General features: G+C 34.0%; 2 protein-coding genes across 2 annotated transcripts; both read right to left on the bottom strand.

The window, feature by feature from the left end:
- On the bottom strand, nt 1-4,482 carry LOC124843773 (uncharacterized). Its single transcript, XM_047320590.2, has 2 exons — nt 3,528-4,482; nt 1-2,301 (listed from the first exon to the last, which is right to left on the bottom strand). The coding sequence occupies exon 2, from the start codon at nt 1,486-1,488 to the stop codon at nt 160-162; it is 1,329 nt and encodes a 442-aa protein (XP_047176546.1). The 5' UTR covers nt 1,489-2,301; nt 3,528-4,482; the 3' UTR covers nt 1-159.
- Nucleotides 4,483-12,539: 8,057 nt separating this feature from the next.
- On the bottom strand, nt 12,540-15,573 carry LOC124843772 (D-amino-acid transaminase, chloroplastic-like). The gene is made up of 5 exons (XM_047320588.2): nt 15,176-15,573; nt 14,949-15,001; nt 14,391-14,566; nt 13,589-14,262; nt 12,540-12,891 (listed from the first exon to the last, which is right to left on the bottom strand). Exons 1-5 carry the CDS (start codon nt 15,207-15,209, stop codon nt 12,794-12,796), a joined length of 1,035 nt encoding a protein of 344 aa, XP_047176544.1. The 5' UTR covers nt 15,210-15,573; the 3' UTR covers nt 12,540-12,793.
- Between the last annotated feature and the right edge of the window lie 8,378 nt (nt 15,574-23,951).

Raw genomic sequence — 23,951 nt, 5'->3', positions numbered from 1 at the left:
TAAAACTGTTTCTTCATAGTTGCCAATGGATATTGGTATGTTTACTTGTGTGTCCACTACTATTTCATCATCCTCTTTTATCCATTGAAGCTTATAAGGTTTGGGATGAGGAATAGTAGGTAAGGCTAACTTATTCACCACTCTAGAACTACAACAATTTCAAGAGGAACCACTATCCACAATCAATGAACAAGTGTTTTCAAAGATTTTGCATCTTGTTCTAAATAGGTTTTCCCTTTGTGATTGTTCTAGTTCTTTGGATTGACTTCCAAGAAGTCTTCTTACCAATAATAACTCTCCTTCGCAAGGTAAGGCTTCTTCCTCAGATATAGAAGTATCTGAGTCACTAGAAGAATCTTCATTTTCACTTTGATGGTCTAAGAGATAAGTAGACCGTTTGTGAGGACACTCAAAAGAATAATGTCCTCTCTCTCCACACTTAAAGCATTTGGTCTCTCTACCCCTTGTTTCTTTTGAAGATTCTTTGTGAGAGGTAATTCTTTCTCGCTCTTTTTCTTTTTCTTTTCCTCTCACTCTCTCTTTCTCTTTTTCTTTTTCTTTGTCGCGAGATTTTGAATACCTCACTGGACTACCCTCCCTCTTAGGATATTTCCTATATGTGGATGTAGTAGGGTAGGTCCTTTTGGTGGAAGCTTTCCTCCAATTTTGCTCTTCCACTCTCACACATAGCTGAACAAAGTCATTGAGATCTAAATAAGGTAAAAGCTCTACCTTATCTCTGATGTCATAGCTAAGGCTGCTTTGGAACCTAGCTATGGTGAATCTCTCTTCTTCCTTGATTCCAGCTCTTAACATGAGTAATTCCAATTTCTGTCGATATTCCTCGACACTCATGTTTCTCTGTTGGAGTCGATGGGGCTTGTCCATGATCTCCCTTGCATAGTACGCTGGAACATGTCTTCGATGCAAGGTTGCCTTTAACTCATTCCAGTATTGTATGGTGTAGTCGCCATGCATCTTTTGATCTATAATTATAGAGGTCCACCAATAGAGAGTTGCACCTTGAAAGGTCAGTGTGGCTAAAGTCACTTTCCTCCTATCATCTATGTGGTAACACTCGAAGATTTGTTCAACCTTCATCTTCCACTCAAAATATTCTTCCATATTATCTCTGCCATAGAAGGGAGGAAGGTCAAGTTTGGGTTCCACATGATGGTCTCTATGGTTGTGGTGTCTCCTAGGAGGTGGTTGACAGTGATCATAATGATGAGCATTATTTTGATCACTATAATGGAATTGATCACCACGATCATGGTGTTGCCTGTGGAAGTGCTCCTCACGGTTTTGACCTCTCTGATTGAGAGTGAGGTTAGTGACCATCTGTCTGAGCTCATTGAAGTCAGCTTGAGTTCGATTAAGCTCAGCTTTAGTCCTGTTAAGTTGAGCTTGAGTTCTCTGAAGCTCCTCTCTCAATTGTATATTCTCCTGATCATTATGAAGAGTACCTTGAACGCTGGAATGACTCATACTTGTGAAGTAGAGAAAAGGTTTTCACAAGAGTTTGAAAGGCTTGAACAAGTATAGAGTCAAAAACTTTTCAAAGAATGTTTTTAGATTTTTCATGAATGACTTCTAAAAAGATTCTAGAGGTAAAAGAAATCGAATAGCTCCCACGAAGGAGAGGTGAGTCACAATGGACAAGCTTAAGAACCTTGTCCTTCCTTAGCCAGAGTTTCTCCTGACGTTTCTTACCCAAGTTTCTAGGTAGAAGTCTTTCAAAAGCTTTTTTGAATGTAGGAATGAGATACACCTAGAAACCAAACGAAGGTTTATCTATATGAGCGAGCACCTAGATATCACGGAGACGTAAAACAGAAATTAAACAGTCAAGCAAAAGTAAGGAGAGAATGCAAAATGAAGAGGAGGAATGAGACACGGCCCTAAGTGAAAGTGCAAGTGACACTTAGAGCTACTTGACACACTTTCACACTAAGATGTGGAGTCTAGACTATTACAATGTTTAATGGTGGACTTGGAATTGCTAGAAAAGCATTTTCCCAAGCCACTTAAGTTTCAAAAGGAAAAGAAAAATTAAACGCAAATGTTCCGTGATATAACGCAAAATTACAATTAAAAAAAAATGTTTACAATTGAACAAGGCCAAGTGTGGCTGTGGTTTCAGATTGGTTGAATGCCAAAAATGGTGTGTTTTGCTGCTGAAATTGGTGCTGGACCAGCAAGGAAAAGTGCTCTTGGAGTTGCAAGCTTGTAGCCAATTTAACAAGTCTTCCACTCCCTAATATGCTACCCCTTTGGAGCAAGCTACCTGGACTTGAGAATCTTCACCAAGACGTCACACATCCACACAAATCAGCAAAACAGTGAGCATCACAACATTTTACTTCACCAGATTTTTAATGACTAAAAACTAGATTGCAAAACACCTTTGGAAGCCAAAAATGTTGAATTCAAATGACTTAAAGGCTGGAATAAACGAAGGAACACAAAAGGAACCTAGGAAATGATCTAGAACAGATTAAACAAGCAAGAAAAACTCAAACAAGGAATAAATTCATGTGCAGCGAAAGTGTTTGATGGAAAAACCAAATTGTTTGACAAAATGCCCCAAAGAAATGCAGATTTTGTGTTTTTCTGATTTTTGACCTTTCAAAATTGGATTGCAGGGTTTGAATTGCTTTTTATGATTGCTTTACAGTGTATGGATCATGTAATTGTATTTGGAAACATAAACCCAGCTTTTGCCAATCCAAAAATGGAAATTAGAATATGGCTAAAACCAAACAGCACAAAAAATAGAAAATGCAATATGCACCAGAAAATGACTGAAAATGGTGGTTTCAGGGTCAAAATTGTTTGGCAGTGGTGCAAAGGCTTAAGTGAGACATCAAACAAGTTTACATCATCATTGTGAACATGTTTAAACTCTGAAACAGCAAAGAAACATTCTGCATCCGAAAATGAATGGTCAACTTCCAATTTTAAGAAAAATTAATGGTTTAAATGGTGATTTTGCACATTGGCTGGAAAATGACCAAATGAACAGTGTGCACAAGTTTTAAATGGTAAAATAAACTTGTCCAAATGTTCACAATGCACAGAAACACACAGATTCTGTAAATCACCATTGTAGTTGCCAATTATGCAGCAAAAAATGGCCAAACAGCACTTGAAATGAATAAAGTAGCAGAATCAAAGTTGGATAGATCAAACAATGACTTAAAGAATTCCTAAAATACTAGAACTAACTGCAGAGAATCAGTTAGAAGAATTTAAGCACCTAATACCAAACAAAGACTACAAGTACGGTGCAAAAAGCTTTGGAAAAAAAACTGTGACAGTTTCGGGAAACCAGAATTTTCAGCAACTCAACTACTCTTTTTGAAATTCAGTGGTGACTTCAGATTTCTAGCACGTGAAACATGTATAAATTCATCAAATTAACTTGTCTCAAGCATTAGAATCAATAAATCTAGACAGAAATAGTGTGCACATGATCAAACCAGAGATGCATTTTTTTTATGCAAATTTTGTAAAGTGAAACTCACGGTTTTAATGCTTTAGCTCATGTGATCAAAGCTAGACAGTGTCTTGTTCCTTTGTATGATCCATGGATTGCTATCACTGCACTGGACTTAAATTAAACGAAAAAAAAATTGCAGCTGAACAGAATCAAACACCGTGACAGAGGTAAAACTGCAAAAAACATTTGCACATGACCGTGACAAACCTAGGACTGATTAATAAAGCTGAATTGACTTCAAACAATGAATTTGAACCGATTAAAATCAATAAAAACACTAAGGAACAGTGAACGAAAACAAATATCCACTCAAACACGAAATCAAATCACAGAAGTGAAGAAAAACAAATCAAACAGTTGCAGACAGAGAACAACACAATACGGAAGTGGAGAAAATGAAGGAAAGAGCAACTTAGCTCTTGAAGCAAGGGGCGGACGTGCTGGCTCTTGCTGCCAAATGATAGAAGCAGCCTCAATCTTCAAGATGTGAGCGGCTCCTTGATCCAGAAGTGGCAGCGGAATGAAGATTTGGTTGAAGATGAGTGGCGCATGCAAGGTGTTTGTGAAAATGGTTCACGGTGTTTGGATGTGAGTGTGTGGAGTTTCTAACTCATATAGCCTTCCAGGAAGGGAGCTAGAGGAAGAACAAGCTAAAGCAGCTCTAAGTTTTGAACCCGAAGAAAGTGGTTGAATGCACTTCAACAACATAACACTATATCAATTCAAGTTAAATTTACAAAGGAATGTTCCTCTCTTTATAGGTGAAGAGAAGCGTGCCTAGCAATCTACAGCAATGTTTACAACGTGCATGAAGCTCCTAAGAGAGGTGTGCAAGAGAAGCTACTCGACTGGCTGCATGTTTCACGTGCGAAATATGGAAAATGTGCTTCACGGCTGGCTGCAACATGCACTCCTAGTTGCTTCCTTTTCTCTCCTTTGCTTGGCAAACCTTCTAAGATGTATATGTATGGATTCCCACCTTTATTGGTGACCTACAAAACAATACAAATGTTATTTAGCAAAGTATATTTATCTAAGACTTAGATAAGGAAAGTACTTTTGTTGAAAGTCTTTATTCACTTCCCTTTCTTAGTCTTAGTGTAAGTTGATACTTCTTTGGATGGTAAATCCTTAAAGGAGTTGCTATCAAGACGTGTCAAAATACCTCTAACATAAGCAGGAAATATGCCTCGAATAACAACTGGTAACAATTGTTGCATCAATACATGACAATCGTGAGACTTTAAACCAACTAACTTTAACTCTTGCACAGAAAGAGGGTTACTAATATTTGAACAATAACCTTGTGGAACCTTCACACTTCTTAAAGACTTACAAAAACTTCGTTTTCCTTTTTTAGAAAGAGTGTGATAGGCTGAGGGCAGATAAGTGCGTCTTCCAATTGATTGTGGATGTAACTCAGAACGGATTCCCATGTCAGCCAAATCTTGTCGTGCTTTTATTCCATCTTTGTTCTTCCCTTTCACGTTTAATAAAGTTCCGATGACACTGTCAAAAATATTTTTTTCAACGTGCATCACATCTATACAATGTCGTACATAAAGTTTATATCAGTATGGAAGACTAAAAAATATTGATCGTTTCTTCCAAATGTTTTTCGCAAAGGTCTTTTTCTGATGTTTTCCAAAGACAATGTCAATGGTTTTTACTTCGTTGTACACTTCTTCACCATTGCGGGGTCTGGACACAACCTCTTCCTCAGCACTTCCATTAAATGCTTTTTTCAATCTACGGTAAGGGTGATTACGAGGAAGGAATTCTCGATGTCTTGTATATACCGTCTTTTGACCATACTTCAGTTGAAGGTAACTTGTGTTTTCTTCACAAATGAGACATGCAAAATGACCTTTAACATTATAACTGCTCAAGTTTCCATATGCTGGGAAATGATTTATAGTGCAAAACAACATTGCACGCAAACGGAAAGTTTCTTGAACATCTGAATCGTTCCATATGTTTGGAAATCATTTATAGTGCAAAACAACATTGCACGCAAACAGAAAGTTTCTTGAACATCTGAATCGAACACTTCGATCCCTTCTTCACACAACATTTTCAAATCATCAATTAAAGGTTTCAAGTAAACATCAATGTCATTTCCAGGTTGTCTAGGACCCGATATCATCATGGACAACATGATATATTTTTTCTTCATGCACAACAAAGGAGAAAGATTATATATCATCAACATAACTGGCCATGAACTGTGTTTGCTACTTAAGTTCCCATAAGGATTCATACCATCAGTTGCAAGGGCAAGTCTTAAGTTTCTTGGATCTGCACCAAATTCTGAAAATGTTTCATCGATATTCTTCCATTATGGTGAATCAGCTGGGTGTCGAAGAAGATTATTGCACTTTCTTCTTTAACAGAAAACATACGTTCAAACCTAGGTACTATAGGCAAATACCATATCACCTTAGCAGGGGCACCATCATTACCTTCACCACTAGTGTTTCTGTCAATTTTCTTTTTAAACCGTGATAAACCACATGTTGGACAATACTTTAGTGAAACAAACCCCTTTATGTACAAAACACAATCATTAGGACAAGCATGTATCTTTTGATATTCGAGACCCATTGGACATAAAATTTTCTTTTCCTCGTAATTACAAATAGATAGAGTATTATTTTCTAGAAGCATTTCCTTCAACAACTCCAATAAATCAGTGAAACTTTTGTTGGTCCATCAATTCTTTGATTTTAAACTAAACAACTTCAAAGTTGCAGACAAACGTGTAAAGTTCGAGCATCCTGGGTACATCAGTTGCTTTGAATCATTTATAAGTTAATCATACAAATTAGCTCTTCCAAAATTATCTTCACCAACATCACGTATCATGTCTTCTAAATGATCACTCAACCATTCTTCCATATAATCACTCTTATTAACATAATTAATAATCAATCAAACAAATATAAAAATATTAATATAATTAAAATATCATCATAAATAACATTAAATTAGTATATACTAACATTATAAAAAAAATTAAATTATTAAACTAATAATTTATAATAAACAATTAACAACATGCTCGAAATTCATGTCACCCTTCAACGGATGTGTAAATCTGTCAAAAGATATCAACATCCGTTGAAGGGGAAACAGATGCCCATATTCGTTAACCATTCAACGGATGCTGATATCCGTTGACGGATTTGCACATTCGTTTAAGGGTATAATTCAGCTTAACTTTATTTTTTTATATAATTATAAAATTATTAAACAACTACAAAAATAGAAAAACATAAATATATATCTATATAATAATTAAATTATTAAACTAACTTCATAAATAATCTAAAATTAATAACATTAACCTAATATTCTAACATTATAAACTAACAAAACTTAAAAAAATTGTAACCCAATCCGTCCACGGATATCAACATTCGTTGAAGGGAAAATGGATATAGATATTCATTTTCCCTTCAACGGATGTTGATATTCGTGGACGAATTTTCATATCGTTGAAGGGTTCTCCATCTTTCTTTCACACTTGAGACGACCTCCTCCAATTGTTGACGCCGCCACCACTATCGGACCACCTTTTTGCACCAGCACCATTACCACCAGACCACCTTCTTGCACCACGAAACTCTTCTACGAAGTTCTCCCACTTCCAAACACACACCACCACCACAAAGAAGCACCACCACTAAAAGCACAATGGCACAACACAGTGAAGGAGAAAGATGAGGAAATGTGATTTTCGTGGGTCAATGGGAGTGCATATTTATATAGTGGGGACCGCGAAAAATGAGGTGGTTCAATCTTGGTGAAAAGTAACTTTTTTTAGTCTCTCAAAACTCACTAGTCAAAACATTTCTAAAATAAGTGTCACAATGTAAAACGTTAGACAAATTCAGTTTTTCATACATGCAACTTAAGTAGTTATGGCAGGTCTGTAGTAAATCACATTATCAAAAACAGATCAATTCAACATTGTTCAGTTTGCTTATATTGTGAAACATATTTTAGTTATAACTCTTAACCACGCCAAAAGTTGCATAACCTTATTAACAACTTGCAAGGTAAAGTTAAGCACTTTCATATCAAACATAAAAAAAATTCTAGAAAGTTGTGGGTTTGAATAGAATTTTTAAAAATTTTCGCAAGTGTTTAGTGTAACACCCAAATAATTTAAGGGTATTACTAGTAGTAAAAACTAAATTAATTCGATATCTAATATAAACAACCAAACTTTATTTCAATTCAACCAAAGTACAGTTCCAAAATTACAAACTTTAAACAATATAGTCTTCACCACTTAACATAAATTCGAAATTAAACTTACAAGTCTTACACAACATATTTTTCCAATACAAATTTATTCTTTTTACAAAAATTCCTGAAAGTTTTTCTCAGCATGTCTCTCATCATCTCTAAGCTTTTTCAACCGCATCTGCAAAATTATCTGCTCACGTGTAACATGAATTATACAATCATAGCACAAACAAATAAGAGTAAGCTAACCATAACATACAATCATTAAACTTATTTATAATATATAATTCAATCATGTATTAACACAATTATCCTGATGTCATTAATTCATTTTTCCTTAACTTCTTCAAAATCATCCTTCTCATTTTCATAAACCTTACAAGTATATTATGCTTACTCACGAAGTCTTATGGTCAGGCCGCCTTTGCCTGCTTCCTTAAGCCTTACCTGTATACTATGTTTTACTTCCCGAAGCCTTATGGTCAGACCGCTCTCTGCCTGCTTCTATAAGACTTATGAGTAATATGTTAATGTCAAAGCCTTACGGTCAGACCACTCTCTCTCTGCTTTCATAAACCTCATGTGTTACTCTGCTCATATCAAGGTCTCATGGTATAAACCAAATATACTACTCTCGATAGTAAACGTCATTTCATAATGAATGATTTCTTATATTCACCCCAACATTTCCTAACATCAACAAATCATATCTTCTCATCCACCTAACTCAATCATGTTTGTTCTCTAGTCATAAATTGATAATAACCCATTTTCGTGTAAATGTCCAAAATAAAATAAACATATTGCCATATATCATACTCTTCTTATAATCTTATCTTTTCCAAAACTAGTACAAACTCAATATAGTTTCACCAATCAAAGGTTATAGATCGGCCAAATTTTTTTTATTTTTTTTATGACATTACATAAAAATTTGTTCTTAGTACAAGTTTCACATTCAGGATCTAAACTGATAAATTGAATCATAATTTACTAGAATCTTAGATAAAAATTTCAGTTCGATCTAACCATTAATAAAGTGGAAATTTGAAATTTTGCATCCGTAATTCAGGAACATAAAATTGAGATCCTTAATAAACACCACTTAGTTTTTTAAAAAAAATGGAACAATCAAAATACATCAACATGTCTTAGCAACTACATATCTAAATTTTAGGTTAATCTAACGGTTAACTAGGTAGAGATTAAGATTTATACAATTCGAAAACATTATTCAATTGGGTTGTCGACTCTATCAAAATTGTGGAATTAATTTTTCCAAGTACAGACATCCAGTTACAAATCCGAGTGGTCAAAATATAGTAATATATTTATGGAATCATTTATCAAAATTTCCAAATTAATCTATTGGCAAAAGAAGGGGGAATTTACATTTTTCTGATATAAGTTAGAGATAGAAATAAAGTGATGGTCATTCTACCCAAAATTATAATATTATCTCCTCTAAGTATAATTCTCAAATTAAAGATCCTGACGGTCAAAGTTAATTTCTACATCTTATAAACTATATATTAAATTTTCATATTGATCTAATGGTAGACTAAGTAGCAATTAGAGTTTTACTAATATAGCTTCGAAAAATGGAAAAACATGATCAAAATTTTAAATTTCACAATTTGATTGAATATTTACTCCAACAATTTTATAGTTTACTTATTCAACATAATAAAATGTATTCATCACGTATTCCATACAAAATGAATATATCACAAAATAAATTAACAATAATAAAATATCACAATATAAACGTTATGGGGAACTAAGAAGTTGAATCTAACATAGTCGGTTAGACATCTTCTTATCCTTCTAGAAAAATGCAAGAGAAAAAGAAACAAAATAAAAGTTTTGGGGAAACAAGAAGTTGAATCTGGCAAAGCCGGTTAGACAACTTCTTATCCTTCCAGAAAAATGCAAGAGAAAAAGAAACACAATAAAAGTTCTGGGGAAATGAGAAGTTGAATCTGGCAAAGCCGGTTAGACAACTTCTTATCCTTCCAGAAAATGCAAGAGAAAAAGAGACACAATAAAAGTTTTGGGGAAAAAAGAAGTTGAATATGGCAAAGCCGGTTAGACAACTTCTTATCCTTCTAGAAAATGCAAGAGAAAAAGAAACACAATAAAAGTTCTAGGGAAACAAGAAGTTGAATCTGGCAAAGCCGGTTAGACAACTTCTTATCCTTCTAGAAAATGCAAGAGAAAAAGAAACACAATAAAAGTTCTGGGGAAACAAGAAGTTGAATCTAGCAAAGCCGATTAGACAACTTCTTATCCTTCCCGAAAAATGCAACAGAAGAAGAATATCATTCTAAGTCCATAAAGAGAATCAAAATTCTCGAAATATTCAAGATTTCAGATCATACAAAAAACACAAGACTTAAGGTTAGCTCCCCTTACCCGATTCTCGCTCCTTCCTGGATGAAGAACACCTCTTTAGAAGCTCTTGCTACCTTCTCTACAACTCATATTCTAGTCCTAATATCTCCTTATTTTCGATGAAAGTCTTGCTCAATTTTACTCTCCTTCCCCCAAAACTTCATTTCTCACCCCTATTTATAGTTGAAGTTGGGGTTACTATAGCAGTACTGTAGCAGTACTGTAGCTGTACTACATTTTACTGTAGCAGTATTGTACCTGTACTACAATTCACTATAGCAGTATTGTAGCTTGTACTACATTTTCCTGTAGCAGTACTGTAGCAACACATGATTCACGAGGTATTCTTACTATAGCACTATACATATTTCACTGTAGCACTATACGTATTTTACTGTGAGATTTTACTGTAACATTATACATAAAATTATTTTTTTTATTTCAAAAAAATCTAGTATCTTAATTACAACTATTTTCAAGGGTCTTCCATTTAGACTCTTTTGTAGGGGTTAGACGGTTTACAATAAATGTTAAACACTTAAATAATATGAACAACGTTTAGGAAAACTTTTGAAAATGAAAGACAAGCTTGCTTTATACGAGTTCGCTCACGACTTGAGTTACGTCCAGTTCTCCCTTAAACACTTTTAAAGAGTTTCTCTAATCTCAAAAGATTATACATGAGTTTAACCACTCCTGGTATTACAACTAATCCAACTGGTTAGGACGAGTATCACCACTCCTAGTGTACACCAGTCTCACTGACTAGACTATTTAATTCCATTGAGTTAAATTTACAAGTATTTATATTCACTTTTGAATCTAAGAACAACAAAGTGTTTTTCAAGATACAAGATTAGAAAGATAACTCTCTAAGAAAGAATATAAAATTATACAAAGAGATTATGAAAACTTGTAAAGAACTTTTCCTTTTTCAAAGAACAAGTGCTACACAATGTAAGCTTAGAGAAAATAGTAGCGTGAGATAATGCAAAGGAATAATTCTGGATATTCTTCTCTTCATGTAGTCCTCTTTATATAGGTTTCTTCGAAAAAGATTTGTTACTCCGAGCTCTGACTTTCAGATAGGGATATAACCTTCTGTACGAAGTCAGAAGTTATGTTGCGTCTTGCAAAGGCAACTGTGTTGTGTGTACAGAGGGTATGAAGGAAACATTTTTAGAATATCTTTTGGTCTATAAACGTTCTTCTAATTCTATTGCATGGCTTTTGTATAAATGTATTGTACTAAGATGATCTGTAAAGAAAAAGAAAGTACAACACAACAGACAAGAAAGTACTACCATGTGGTATATATTCCTATGCGTTTACGCATAATACGAGAGTAAGCGTTTAGGTATGGTCTCTTTGGTAACACTTAGCATTTAGGATAAGTTTTATGTATAGCTTTTAGCACTTTGCGATTTTATCCTAGATGGTTTTCGTTATTAAACATTATTTCGTTTAGAAGCTTTATTAAACTTCAAAATAAGATTTGTTTAAACGATCTTTTCTCAACATAGTATATTACAATAACCTAGGGACTATTAGCCATTTCAATAATAATTACAATTTTTTACTTTTAAACCACTACTAAAACAAGATTTGATATATCTATCTATATTCTTTGTAGACATTATACTCAATTTAGAGCAGGATGCTATTGTTACACATATTTCAATGACTAAAAAGTTAATTAGTACATTATGCTTAATCATTTCTGAGTAGCAGAAGATCATGTGCTACATTACATCTCTTAAAGACTTACTTAACACTATATATATTTGTGCGTTGCACAAATATCTAAAGATTTTAACAAAAAATAATACTGATAAAATGCATTAAGAGATATATAAGCTAAATAAGATAAACGTTTTCTTATTGAGAATTGTATTCTATTTTTAGTTGACTGATATTTAAAATAAACAATACTTACACGTTAATATTAAGATTTTATACAAATGCAACCATCCTATTTTAGTGCATGTTTGATTTCGTAGGATTCAGATGCCACATTATTTTGAATGGTTTTAATTTTTCACATGTAAAATACGAATCTGAAACTATAGATCACTAGAACAAAGGAATAAAGGGAAAGAGAAAAGGACACAAAAAGCCACACCCTTGTATGTTGTGTATGAGTTTATCTGTTTTCATCTAAAATCAATTTGTGTAAGTGTAAGAATTTAGAATGGACTACTAATTCTCTAGCTCTTTATCTTGTGACCTTGCTTAACTCAAACTAACTATTAAAGGAAGTTTTCCTTCACACATTTTAGTTTGATTCATATCTAATCTGAAGTAAGATTAAATAATGGACTTCTCTGCTTAGAAACTTGGGCCAGTATTGCTGTTGCAGTAGACTGGAAAAGAAATGCATGCACACAACTGAAGCATGTGGAAAAATCAAAGCTATTATTATCAGTACAATACAACAGTGTGAAACAGTTCAAGGACTATTTATCTGCTACGTAAATTTTGTGTAGCAGGAAACAGCTGCTGCTTCACTTGTTCAGTGTTCACACTTAAAATACATAAAGCAATACAAAGAGAAACCTCTTGGTAGATCTCTGCAACGACAACGCGACGCATAAATTTAAGAAAGCTGTTGCCAGACTTTGATCTGATGAGTTTGAAGGTTCACTAAACGTAAGGCACAGGTATTCTCTGTGTGCCAGAGCCAGTTACCATATCATCCCACAGCAAATTTGAAAGTACCATTGTTAATTCTCCAACACTTCCTGTCAAACATATATAATTGAATAAACAAAAAGAACAAAAAATGGGAGAAAGAGAAGTAAATTTTGATCACTACTAACAGTCAAGATTAAAACACAGAAAGTCTTGTAATTTTGTGAAGTAGTCAAGTGATCTTTAAGGCCCTATTTGGATACGTTTATCCGCAAACACTTCAAGGAGAAAGTAGAAAAAGAATGTTTTATAATTTCAAATTAACTAATTTGTAAACTCTCATATCAATTTCTCTAAATATTTAGTTTTTCTTGTGTACGTGTTTATAAAGAAGTTTATGACCAAAGTAGTCCTTAATATTAATCATTCATGTATTGGTTTGCTCTTCTCGTTCCCATACAACATGAATTATGTCAAAACAGCATATCGTAACAATGTTCGTGTGCTCCAACAATGAGAAGAAAGTAAGCAAGGTTAAGGCTTCAGCTCACATGCCATACAAATGCAGATTTAGATATCATTGATGGATAGGATTCATTAGGAAGAGATTATATAAATATGATCTGAACCCAATTCATATAAGAAATTGACACCATTTTTAATTCAAAATTTTAAGACAATGGATTTATGGATATTCTTTCTTATATGGTACTCAACCTTCTAATTTTATCCAATGTGAAACTTAAACTCATACTTAAATTTCTAGCAGGATAATTATTGTTAGTATGTTATTAAGTACCAACTTACCATTGCCAATCGGTTGATCATCCCACTCTATGATAGGCAACAAAGGAAGTGTGCTTCCCACATACATCATTTCAGCAGCAGCTTTAGCTTCCTCCAAAGATATTTTTTTAGTTGCTACACCTTTCAGGAGCCCTTGATCAACCAACCTGGGTGCGAGTTGAAGAAGCCTTTTTGCAGTGCAACCATGTAGGATGTTATCAAAAGGAGGCATGACAAGTTCTTTGTCTTGTGTTATGAAAGCAACATTCACATTTGGACCTTCAGCAATATAACCTTCGTCATCAACCCATACAGAAGAAGATGCTCCTTTCTCTTCAGCTTCCATCACTGAAAGGACATTTGGCAGATAATTCACATTTTTAGCTGTGGCAAATAGAGGAGGCTTCATTGGCACGTTGGAAGTAATCACTTTAACTCCCTCTTTGCATTGGGAAAAATCATGGTCAATCACTACTGCATAGAATGCAGATGTTGGACACCCTGCTGATGACAGTGAGAAATCACCGGGACCTGCACTCAGCCAAAATCTTAGAGTTCCCTTCTTGCATTTTGATGCTGCAGTCAGTTGTATGATAATGCTGCGAAGCGTTGATTGAGAAAAGGGAGAGGATATCTTTGCTTTGGAGGCTGATAGCAGGAATCTATCAAGGTGAACATCCAATTCATACAGGTATCTGCAGAGGACAAACATCACAAAGACAAAAATCAGACAACTATATGTTTCTCAATGCTATGTTACATGAACATCCAAGTATTGTAATTGAGTTGCAAAGAATAACCCAAAAAAATTAGCATTACCTACCCATCTAGAACAATGGATGTATCAAACACACCATGCCCTCTGTGTACCATGTGATCATCGAGGGGGATTACCATCATTGCTGGATCAAGTGTGATACCTCCAAAAATACTTGAATACATAGCAGGGTATGGTTGTTTCTCCACTGAACTCCATTTTTCGTGAAGCTTTTCAAGCAACTGAACACAGCAATCCAACGGAAATTGCAAAGCTTAACGCAGAATACATTACTTTATAGATTTTTGCAAAGTAAAATTTTCCCAAGTTATATTTTCTATCTTTGTCACATCACAAGTCAACATGAGATCTTGATAGTATGTTCAACTATAATGCAAATCCTGGTGAATTGAAAAGCGGATTCAGAAAATAAAAAATTTGATCCTCCCCACTTCCTCCCCACTTTCTCCCTTATCTGGTTTGCCAACTCCAATGGTGAAACAACAGGTTTTGGGTTCTTCCACACACACAGATTAATCAATTTAACTCCATAATAATCTATTCATTTATAGAATAATCTGAAGAAATTAAGATGGCACAGACAGAAAAGCTTAAAAATCTCACCTCGGATGAGGAAGAGAACACATGAACTCTAAAATCGTCATCATTTTCAACCTCTGTCACAACCCAATAAAGAAACTAAGTGAAAAGATATAAAAGAAGAATAACAGCATTACATTACACTAAATTAATTCAACTGAAAAGGCTAAACTGCTAAAGTACCAAAAATGTTTAAATTTTTCAATGTGATCACATAAACAAAAGACAACCCAGAAACTCAAAAAGCTCACCAGGGGCCTTCCAAGGCACAGTGGGATTCACCATGTTGAAAGGAAACACTCAAAAGCAGTAATCAAACTGTGTGTGTGTTGGAAACCACTACGTGAATATATTGGAACTGGAGCACTGATAAGAACGGTGGTTGTCACAAAAAAACATTAATGCATCACTTCCTTTTCCAAGTGATGCATTTTTTTAAGATTTTTTTTTCTCACTTTTTATTAAAGTTATTAACTTTCTGTATTTCTGAAACGGAATCCTTGAACCATCTTAAAGGAAGGAGTAACTAACAACAAGAACACGATAACATGAGAAAGAGCCATTTGAATTATTGTTTGTTTGGTTTGTTGGATGTTTCAGACGGATTAAACTCTAATGCTGTTGTTTTTGGTTGATTGCTTGTTGGAGTATTTGTCTCATCAAACACATTGATGATGGTGACATCTATAATCAATGAAACGAAATCATTGATAATGGACTTGAGAAAAAAAAACACATTCTTGCTCACAAAAGAATCTTTCCATACCTTATCTTTCCCATTCAGCATACCTTATCTTTCCCATTCAGCATTCACTGAATCACCTTTTTTTTACTAACTTCTTTTTGTCTCTGTTCAAATTAAATAATTAAATAAGATCATGACAAAATGATTTGATCAGAATTTTAAAAGATTTTATTAATGAAAAAGTCCTGCAAAATTCCATCAAAAAAATCAAAAGGTATATATAAATCTTGTGATATTTTTTATAAGAATAATGAAATCCGATTTATTTAATTAATATTTTTTATAACTTGGAAAAAATACATTAATATTTAAAAGTACGTAAAATTTGATACATTTTTCGTCACTTTGCAGTACGATATGTAGATACAACATTCATTAAATAAACTTACCCAAATTCTTGAGAGTTTTCCAAACTTTTTTTTTCTTTTTTTATTAATTGGAAGATTTGTTTTTCTCCCTTGAAACAAATAATCTCTTCTCTATTTGCTGAACGTAGTGTTATTGATATTCATTCTCAGTAGTTGATCATTTGTGGGTTAAATATGTTTTGTCCCTTAACTATCAAGCGATTTTGTTTTTCGTCCTTATTTCAAACTTTGTACGATTTAATCCTTCTCCTTAAAGAAATCATAATTTTTGGTCCTCCAAAATAAACGGCGTTAAAAATCAGGTGATGTGAATAACGGTGCTGTGCCACGTGATATTTTCATGCTTCTCTCCTCTCGACCTCTTTGATATTCAGCCGCTCAACACTCCAGAGCGTCCCTCTGAACATATGCTTCTCTCCCTCCTTACCGACACTGTCTCTTTCCTTACATCTTCGTCACCGTCCACCGCCGCAACCTCCATCCCCATCCCCAACCGCCGGATTCCACGTCAAAGATCACTCTTCGCGGTTCTTCCTTAAATAATAGGAACCTCAATAGTAGATAAAAGTATAGTTTTTAGTTTTGATAAAATTTCTATCCATCTAGAACAATAATAGTTTTTAGTCAGATTGGGTCAGCTATTATCTTGTAGAGGCGAAAATTTTGAGAAGGGGAGAGAGCACTGGAATGAAGCTACATCAATGGGCATCATTCTTCAGTGTTCCGAAGATGTTTTGGATCCTTCAATAACGGAAGTTTACAAACCTAAGAAGAGGAAGAGTTAAATAAGTTTACTTCAAAAGATTACATTAAGATTAATGTTTACTGTTTTGGAGAAACCCCACATTTATTTACCACTAGTTCATCTGCCCTTTTTCCAGCCATACCCACTCTTCTCTGGCCAAGACCCTCCACATTATGGCTGTTCAGGTTGGATTTTACAGCAGCTTCTTGAAAACTCCTCCTCCCTCTGTTCTATTAGAAGTGATAATGAGATGCCCAAGTGTGATCTGTCTTGTTTAATAAAATATTGGGTGGAAACTAAGACTTCCATTACAGAGACATCCGGATAGAACCCAATTACATATCAGAATCACTAACAAGACAAAAGAAGACAATAATTACTTGATGAATTTTCTCCCCCTTACCTTTCCAACTTTTCTTTCAATTTGTTTATGTTTCTATAGATTCTTCCTCTTTCCCTGCCACACAGGCAAGGTAACCCCAAATCCCTTTTCCGCCCTTTCCTCATAATGACAAATATACAGGAATGCCAAACACATTTATTATATTGGAAATTTATTCAACAAGGAAAAGGCATCATTGACCTTAGTATAACCATCAGCAAGTAATATTCATTCGTGGTATATGTTTTTCTTTTTCTTGGAGGGAGGAGAGATATTTTTCCTGGTCTTCAAAGGGTCTATAAGGAAGCTTGATGTTTAGATCTTCGCTGGACGGTGACGAAGATGTAAGGAAAGAGATAGTGTCGATGAGGAGGGAGAGAAGCAGATGTTCAAAGGGAGCGCTCTGGACGAGTGTTTAAGCATTTTGAGTGTTGAGCGGCTGAATATCAAAGAGGTCGAGCAGAGAAGCATGAAAATATCACGTGGCAGAGCACCGTTATCCACCTCACCTGATTTTTAACGTCATTTATTTTGGAGGACTAAAAATTATGATTTCCTTAAGGAGAGGGATTAAATCGTACAAAGTTTGAAATAGAGACGGAAAACAAAATCGCTTGATAGTTAAGGGAATAAAAACATATCTAACCCATCATTTTTAAGCAAAGAGTAAGACATTTCTTAACAATGAAGGGTTGGAGTCAGCTGTTATATATTTTATCAATTATTACTCACATCCATTAACTTATAATTAAACAACCAAATTCCATGTAAATCTAAACTTAATTTAATCATATACACATCTTAAATATATAATTAAATTAAATTAAATTTGATTATAATCTCTTATAAAATGTTACACCTAAAATTGTTCAATTTCTCATCTTTGTTCTGTTGCAGGCATGATGTGAGCCACAAACCCTATAACCTATTTTTCTTAATTTATTGTGCGAATCATTTGGTTAGGTCAACAACTATTGTCTTGTGGCTATAAAAAAATTAAAATATTGTGTTATTACAAATTTTTCATTTTAGAATGACCAGCTTAAAAGTGAAAAATATAAAGAAAATTATATTTTCAGGCATATCAAACAAGATTCCCATTTATTCAAGTTTTATAAATGATAAAAGATAAATTATAAACAACGGGCCTCAGTTTCTGTTTGTTCTTTTGGTCTTTACCGCCTTTTCGGTTTATGTACTCAATATAACCATAATAATTTTGAAAATTATAATTGTCATAATTTTCTGTTCATTCTCATGGCATATTACTTCTTTCTATTAATTGTTTTCTCCACAGTCAAAACTCTTTTATTTTTAGTTGAGTTCTTGCACTCTAATTTTTTTCGTTAATTTAGTGACGTCAATATTTCTTTTTCATATAATTTTACTTACTTATTTTAACATGATTAATATAAAAGTTATATAAATATTAAAATTAATGGTGTTATCCTTAAGCTTGTCCTCATCAATTTCAGCTTGCACCTTTCACTGGAATTTTTTGTCCTTTTATTAAACTTGTGCAAGATCATGGTTTAATGATGTTGGTTTAATTCCAACAACCAGTAATAAATGGTTCCTTCTATAAACCCTACACTTCTTCGTTGGTCATTGCTTGTGCTTGTTCTTGTTCTTTGTTTTTTGTGTGAGAGCTTGGTGCGTGAGCTTCTAAAGTTGCGTTTTGGTAGTGGTCTTGGAGTGTTGGCACTGGTCTCGAATGTTGGTGGTGGTTGTGTTGATGCTATGGTTCATCGAAGGAGAAAGGTAATGAAGCTGACATTTGAGGTAAGAAGTTGAGATTGTGGAACATCCTTAACCGGTGTTTGAAATTCGGTTAAGTACACACACCATCGTTCAAACATTGGTCAAGGATCATGTACTTCAAAGTATCACCGAACCTTAACCAGCATTCTAACATCAACAAACTCTTAACTGCATTTTGAACGCCAGTTAAGGGTCCATCGTATTTTGAATGTGAATTAAAATTATGTTGTAGTTCGAAATAAGGTGACCATTTTATTATTATTATTTTTAGTTTTACTTTATATATTTTGTTTATGTTATTAATTTTTCACAATTTTTTTTGCTACTTAGTTTTTTTCTAATATATGTCTTTGCTTTATTTATTTACTTTATTCTCTTTTAATATTTTTTCATATAAATAATAATGTTTGATTCTCACTCTTAATCTTAAGTGTGTAGTGTGTAAATCCTTCAATTACTATATAATATAGAAAAAATTATCTTTTTTTATTAGTTTTAATTCTTGATTTGTATTTTTAACTTTTCTTTAGTTAAAATAATTTTCATTCTTTATCAACAATTTAACTAGTTCAATATTTAAAAAGTTTTCGGATCTCCAAAGGCACTTTCCATTTCATCATGAATTTAATTATAATTTTCTCTTTTTTTTATGCAATTTCATTTAATGGTGTATCAAATCGATTTTGTGATATACATTTGATCATTAAAAAAATTATTTTTATTTTTTGTTTATTATTATTATGTAAAATACTATTTTGATGATTTTTAATATAATTATTTTTATTTCATATCTTATTTTCATAACTGTAATTTTATCACTTAAAGTATATAAAGATGTATTATTTATTATAATATAATAATATGATGATATTATTGTCATAAATTTTGTCTACCACCTTCCAACATATTAAGATGATCTATCTACGTATAAATTTAAATTATTATTATTTTAATCTTTCTTCTCTCAGCAATATCATATATGTTTTTTAAATTTTATTTATGTGTAATTATGTAATATTTTATATAATTATTTCACTTTAATCCAATTGTTACTTGATATTTGATTTGAAATTTATATAATTATAAATTCTTTCGAAACATTTGACATTGAAGAAATAATAGTATATTTTTTTAATATTAAATATTTTATAATATCATTTCTCACTATTTTGATTTTTTTTATAAAAACTAATTAAGTGATATTGAAATCATAAGAAAATATATTTAAGCACGAGTATAGATATATTCTTGGTAGAAATGAAGATAAGACAAAGTTATTATATCTACATTTGTTATCTTTTACATAGAAGCAATCAAATACTATAAAGAACTCCTTATCTAACACAATTTTAATAAGAGTGTTAGAAAACTAACTGAAATATTTTATTCATTCATTAACACTAACAAGATTTTGGTATTCTATATATATATATATATATATATATATATATATATATATATATATATATATATATATATATATATATACTACAACAATATATGGAATTATCGACGGAATTATTTTCGTCGGTAAATGATGCATTACTAAAGGATTTTATCGACAGATGTAAAAAATGTAATTATCGACGATAATTGGTTATTCGTAATTACCGACAGCCAAAATCTATCGGTAAAGTCTTCGGACAAAATCTGTTGATAATTCCGTCGATAATACATATTTTAGTTACCGATGGCCGACGGCCAAAATCCGTCGGTACAGTAATGAGAGGGTCGCACCTCCCACAAAAGTTGTGCATAAAAGAATGCAGTATAGTACTAGGAAGTGACTCCTAGGTCGTCTCTCAAGGACCAAATGCGGTTCAGTCTCAGATCAAACACATAGTGGGGGGTTTTTTAAGAAAATTAAACAATATACTTCTACTTGGTTCCACCTTTGCCGTGACTCACTTGCCTTCTTCTAATAAAACCCAAAAATTCTTCTCTCATTTGCTTCCAGCCGTGAATCACCACTTCCCCTACCTACTCCCATCTAATCATCAAGCTTTACATCCAAAGAAAGAAATAGAATAAACAAACGTGCTGCACCATGAGCTTCACAAATGATTAAAATACACTTCTTTCTCTCCCCAAAAACCGTGAACTAATAGGAACCATGCAATATTCAAGCAATATTCAAAGCCAAAACCCACTTCCTTTTCTTTTCCAAAACTGTGACACATACTTCAATTTAGTTTCCACTTTCAATTTTTTTTTTCATGACCGTATGAGCTAGGCTTCTATGCAATGTTTTTCAGATCTTTTTTTAGAGAATGAATATAAAATACCGTGACCATTCCTCTCCCATATCATATTCTCCTCTTGTTTAATGCACTGGAATGTGTTTTTAAACAAATATGCGGTGACCACTTTTACACTAGCAAGATCTAAGACTTAGTCTTCATTGACAAATATTATATTCTTTCCACTCCACAATTAATTAATTGATGCAGCCGTGTAAAAGTAACAAAAATCATGGAATAAAATAAGATGCAACAATTGAAATAGCAATCAGATTCAAATTTACACTACAACAGACACGTTAACAGCCAAGAGGATAAAGCTACGTCAATCAATGTTCTCCAATGTGTAGAATAAAATTAGTTCAAGCATCCAGATACAAAACAGAACCTCTTAAAGCTAAGCTCCCTTCCTTCCCTTCTGAACACAGTCTGCAATGAAAGATCAACCAGAAACTCTTCTCAGTAGCAGCCGAACGTCTCCTCCTCTGCATTCAGCTCAACCATTCTCCATTCTCTCCTCCGTGGCGGCTGGACCTACTCTCACTCCCTGCCCTACACTACCCTACACTACTACGGACTGCACTACTCCCCTCAACAGTGTTCAAAAAGCCAATAAAATAGTAACCTCCTTAGCTAAAAAATATCCGTACGTGGCTGCGGCTAGAGCATTCAAAATTCAAGATGAAAGACCCCTTCCGCACAACTCTGTGAAGGCTGGACTCCAAAGTTGCTTTTTACACCGCTTTTCTCAAGATGCTTGCTGTCACAGCTCTCCCTCATGGGCCGTGTCTCTCCTGCCACCACGTGCTGCTCTCTCTCCCGTGTGCTCATCAATTACTTCTGCTGGACCTGTGCCTTCCGGATGCTGCTGGGTGTGATGGACCGAAGGTGTGAAGTGTGCGTGTGGTGGGCCGTGTGCTTTTTTTTTACTTGTTGATTGTTGCATGAAGGAAAAAAATGGGTGCAGGCCAAAGCTGGACTTGTTTTCCTCTGGACCGTGGCATCCTCTTTTTTTTTTCTCTTCCAACACCACCTCATTTCTTAAATCCACACCTCTCTTTCATTTTATTTCAAAATATATTTGATGTGGCATTTCTTTTCACCTCCAAATGTCCCAAATATTATCCAACAATTTCCCTACAATTAATAATGCAATTAATTAGCTCAAATAATTCAAATTAATTAAAATAAGAATTTTTGGTCAAATTAAGCACAATTATCAAAAACGGGAAAATACCGGACAATTAAGCACAATTCCCCGATTAAATTCGGTACAATAAACTAAGTGAAGTGAATAAAATATTGACTCATCAACAGCCTTCGGTAAAAAGAGTGACAAAATTCCCCTGCATGAAGAAGACTATATTTTTCTATCTCACAAATCACTTTCGTCATTTTTTCTTTCCTCTCATCTCAAGACCATTTCTCACCTTCTTTACAACAAGTTTTCTCTCTCGTGCAACCATCTTCCCACACTACCACCGTTGTCGTTGGGGAGTGCCACCACTACTGTTAGAGAGCACCATCGCTGTCGTGGGAGAACGTTACTGCTGTCGTGGGAGAACCACTGTCGCCGCCACAGCTGTCGTTGAAGACCGCCACCGCTACTGTTGGAAAGCGACACCGCTACCGTTGGAGAGCGCCACTACTGTCCTTGGGGAACGCCACCGTTGCCATGGGAGAACGCCACCACTGCCGTCGGAGAACCATGCGGAGTAGTGCTGCCGTCGGAATGCTCAAAAACTAATTGGGGATTTTTCCCAATTTTAGGGTTTCTAAAACAATTGGAGAACCTATGTAGAGCCTTTGATTTTGGTTTTGAAATGAATTGGATTGTTGTTTTGATTTAGGAATGAAGAAAGTTTCATAAAAAAAATTAAAATTTAAGGAAACCGAAGAAGGGGAAAGAGGAAGAAGATGAACCAGATCGAGATATTTACCGACGGACTTACCGACGACTTTTTCTTTCGGTAATTACCGAGATATTTGTGTGGTAATTACCGACGAATTCGCCCTTCGGTAATTACCGACGGCCATAATAATCCGTCGATAAATATTACCAACAATGTTATTATCGACGGACCAAACTCTGTCGGTAAGCAGTCAAAAAAATGACATTACTGACAGATTTTGGACGTTTTCGACAGATTTTGGTCGTTTGTAATAATTGTATTTTTTGTACCATTACAGAATACAACCCACCTCTTAAGTTGGGTGCACAGACACAAAACAACATAAACTTAATACATTTCAGCACTCCCCCTCAAGTTGGAACATATAGATCATATGCACTAAGCTTGGAACATATAAACTGAATCCTAGGCCCTCTTAAAGACTTAATCAGAATATCTACAAATTGTTCATTAGAATTGACAAACTCTGTAATGAGATCCTTGGGTAACAACTTCTCTCTGATGAAATGACAATCAATTTCTACATGTTTTGTTCTCTCATGGAACACTGGATTGGAGGCAATGTGAAGAGATGCTTGGTTATTACAATACAACATCATAAGCTTATTTTCACAGAATTTTAGTTCTTGAAGGAGTTGTTTGATCCAAATAAGTTCATATGTAGCTATGGCCATAGATCGGTATTCAGCTTTTGCACTAGATCGAGCAACAACACTTGGTTTCTTGCTTTTCCATGATACAAGGTTCCCTCCAAGGAGTACACAATATCTTGTGGTAGATCTTCGATCATTCGGACAACCAGCCTAATATGCATCATAATATCCTTCTAACTCAGTACTTCCCTTATTCTCATACAACAGTCCATGTCTTGGA

Source organism: Vigna umbellata, chromosome 6 (genome assembly GCF_029865625.1).
Source record: "Vigna umbellata cultivar VRB3 chromosome 6, Vumbellata_1.0, whole genome shotgun sequence".
Lineage (NCBI taxonomy): Eukaryota > Viridiplantae > Streptophyta > Magnoliopsida > Fabales > Fabaceae > Vigna > Vigna umbellata.
Note: the sequence above shows the minus strand (reverse complement) of the source record. Positions and strands in the feature narration are given on the sequence as shown.

What these genes read in the sequence shown, in the direction of transcription:
- LOC124843773 (XM_047320590.2), bottom strand. Translation starts at nt 1,488, where the DNA reads ATGAGTCATTCCAGCGTTCAAGGTACTCTTCATAATGATCAGGAGAAT.
- LOC124843772 (XM_047320588.2), bottom strand. Translation starts at nt 15,209, where the DNA reads ATGGTGAATCCCACTGTGCCTTGGAAGGCCCCTG. An exon ending in TGTTCTCTTCCTCATCCGAG is followed by an intron (nt 14,567 to 14,948) that starts GTGAGATTTTTA and finishes TGCTGTGTTCAG; the next exon opens with TTGCTTGAAAAGCTTCACGA. An exon ending in TGATCAACCGATTGGCAATG is followed by an intron (nt 12,892 to 13,588) that starts GTAAGTTGGTAC and finishes TATGTTTGACAG; the next exon opens with GAAGTGTTGGAGAATTAACA.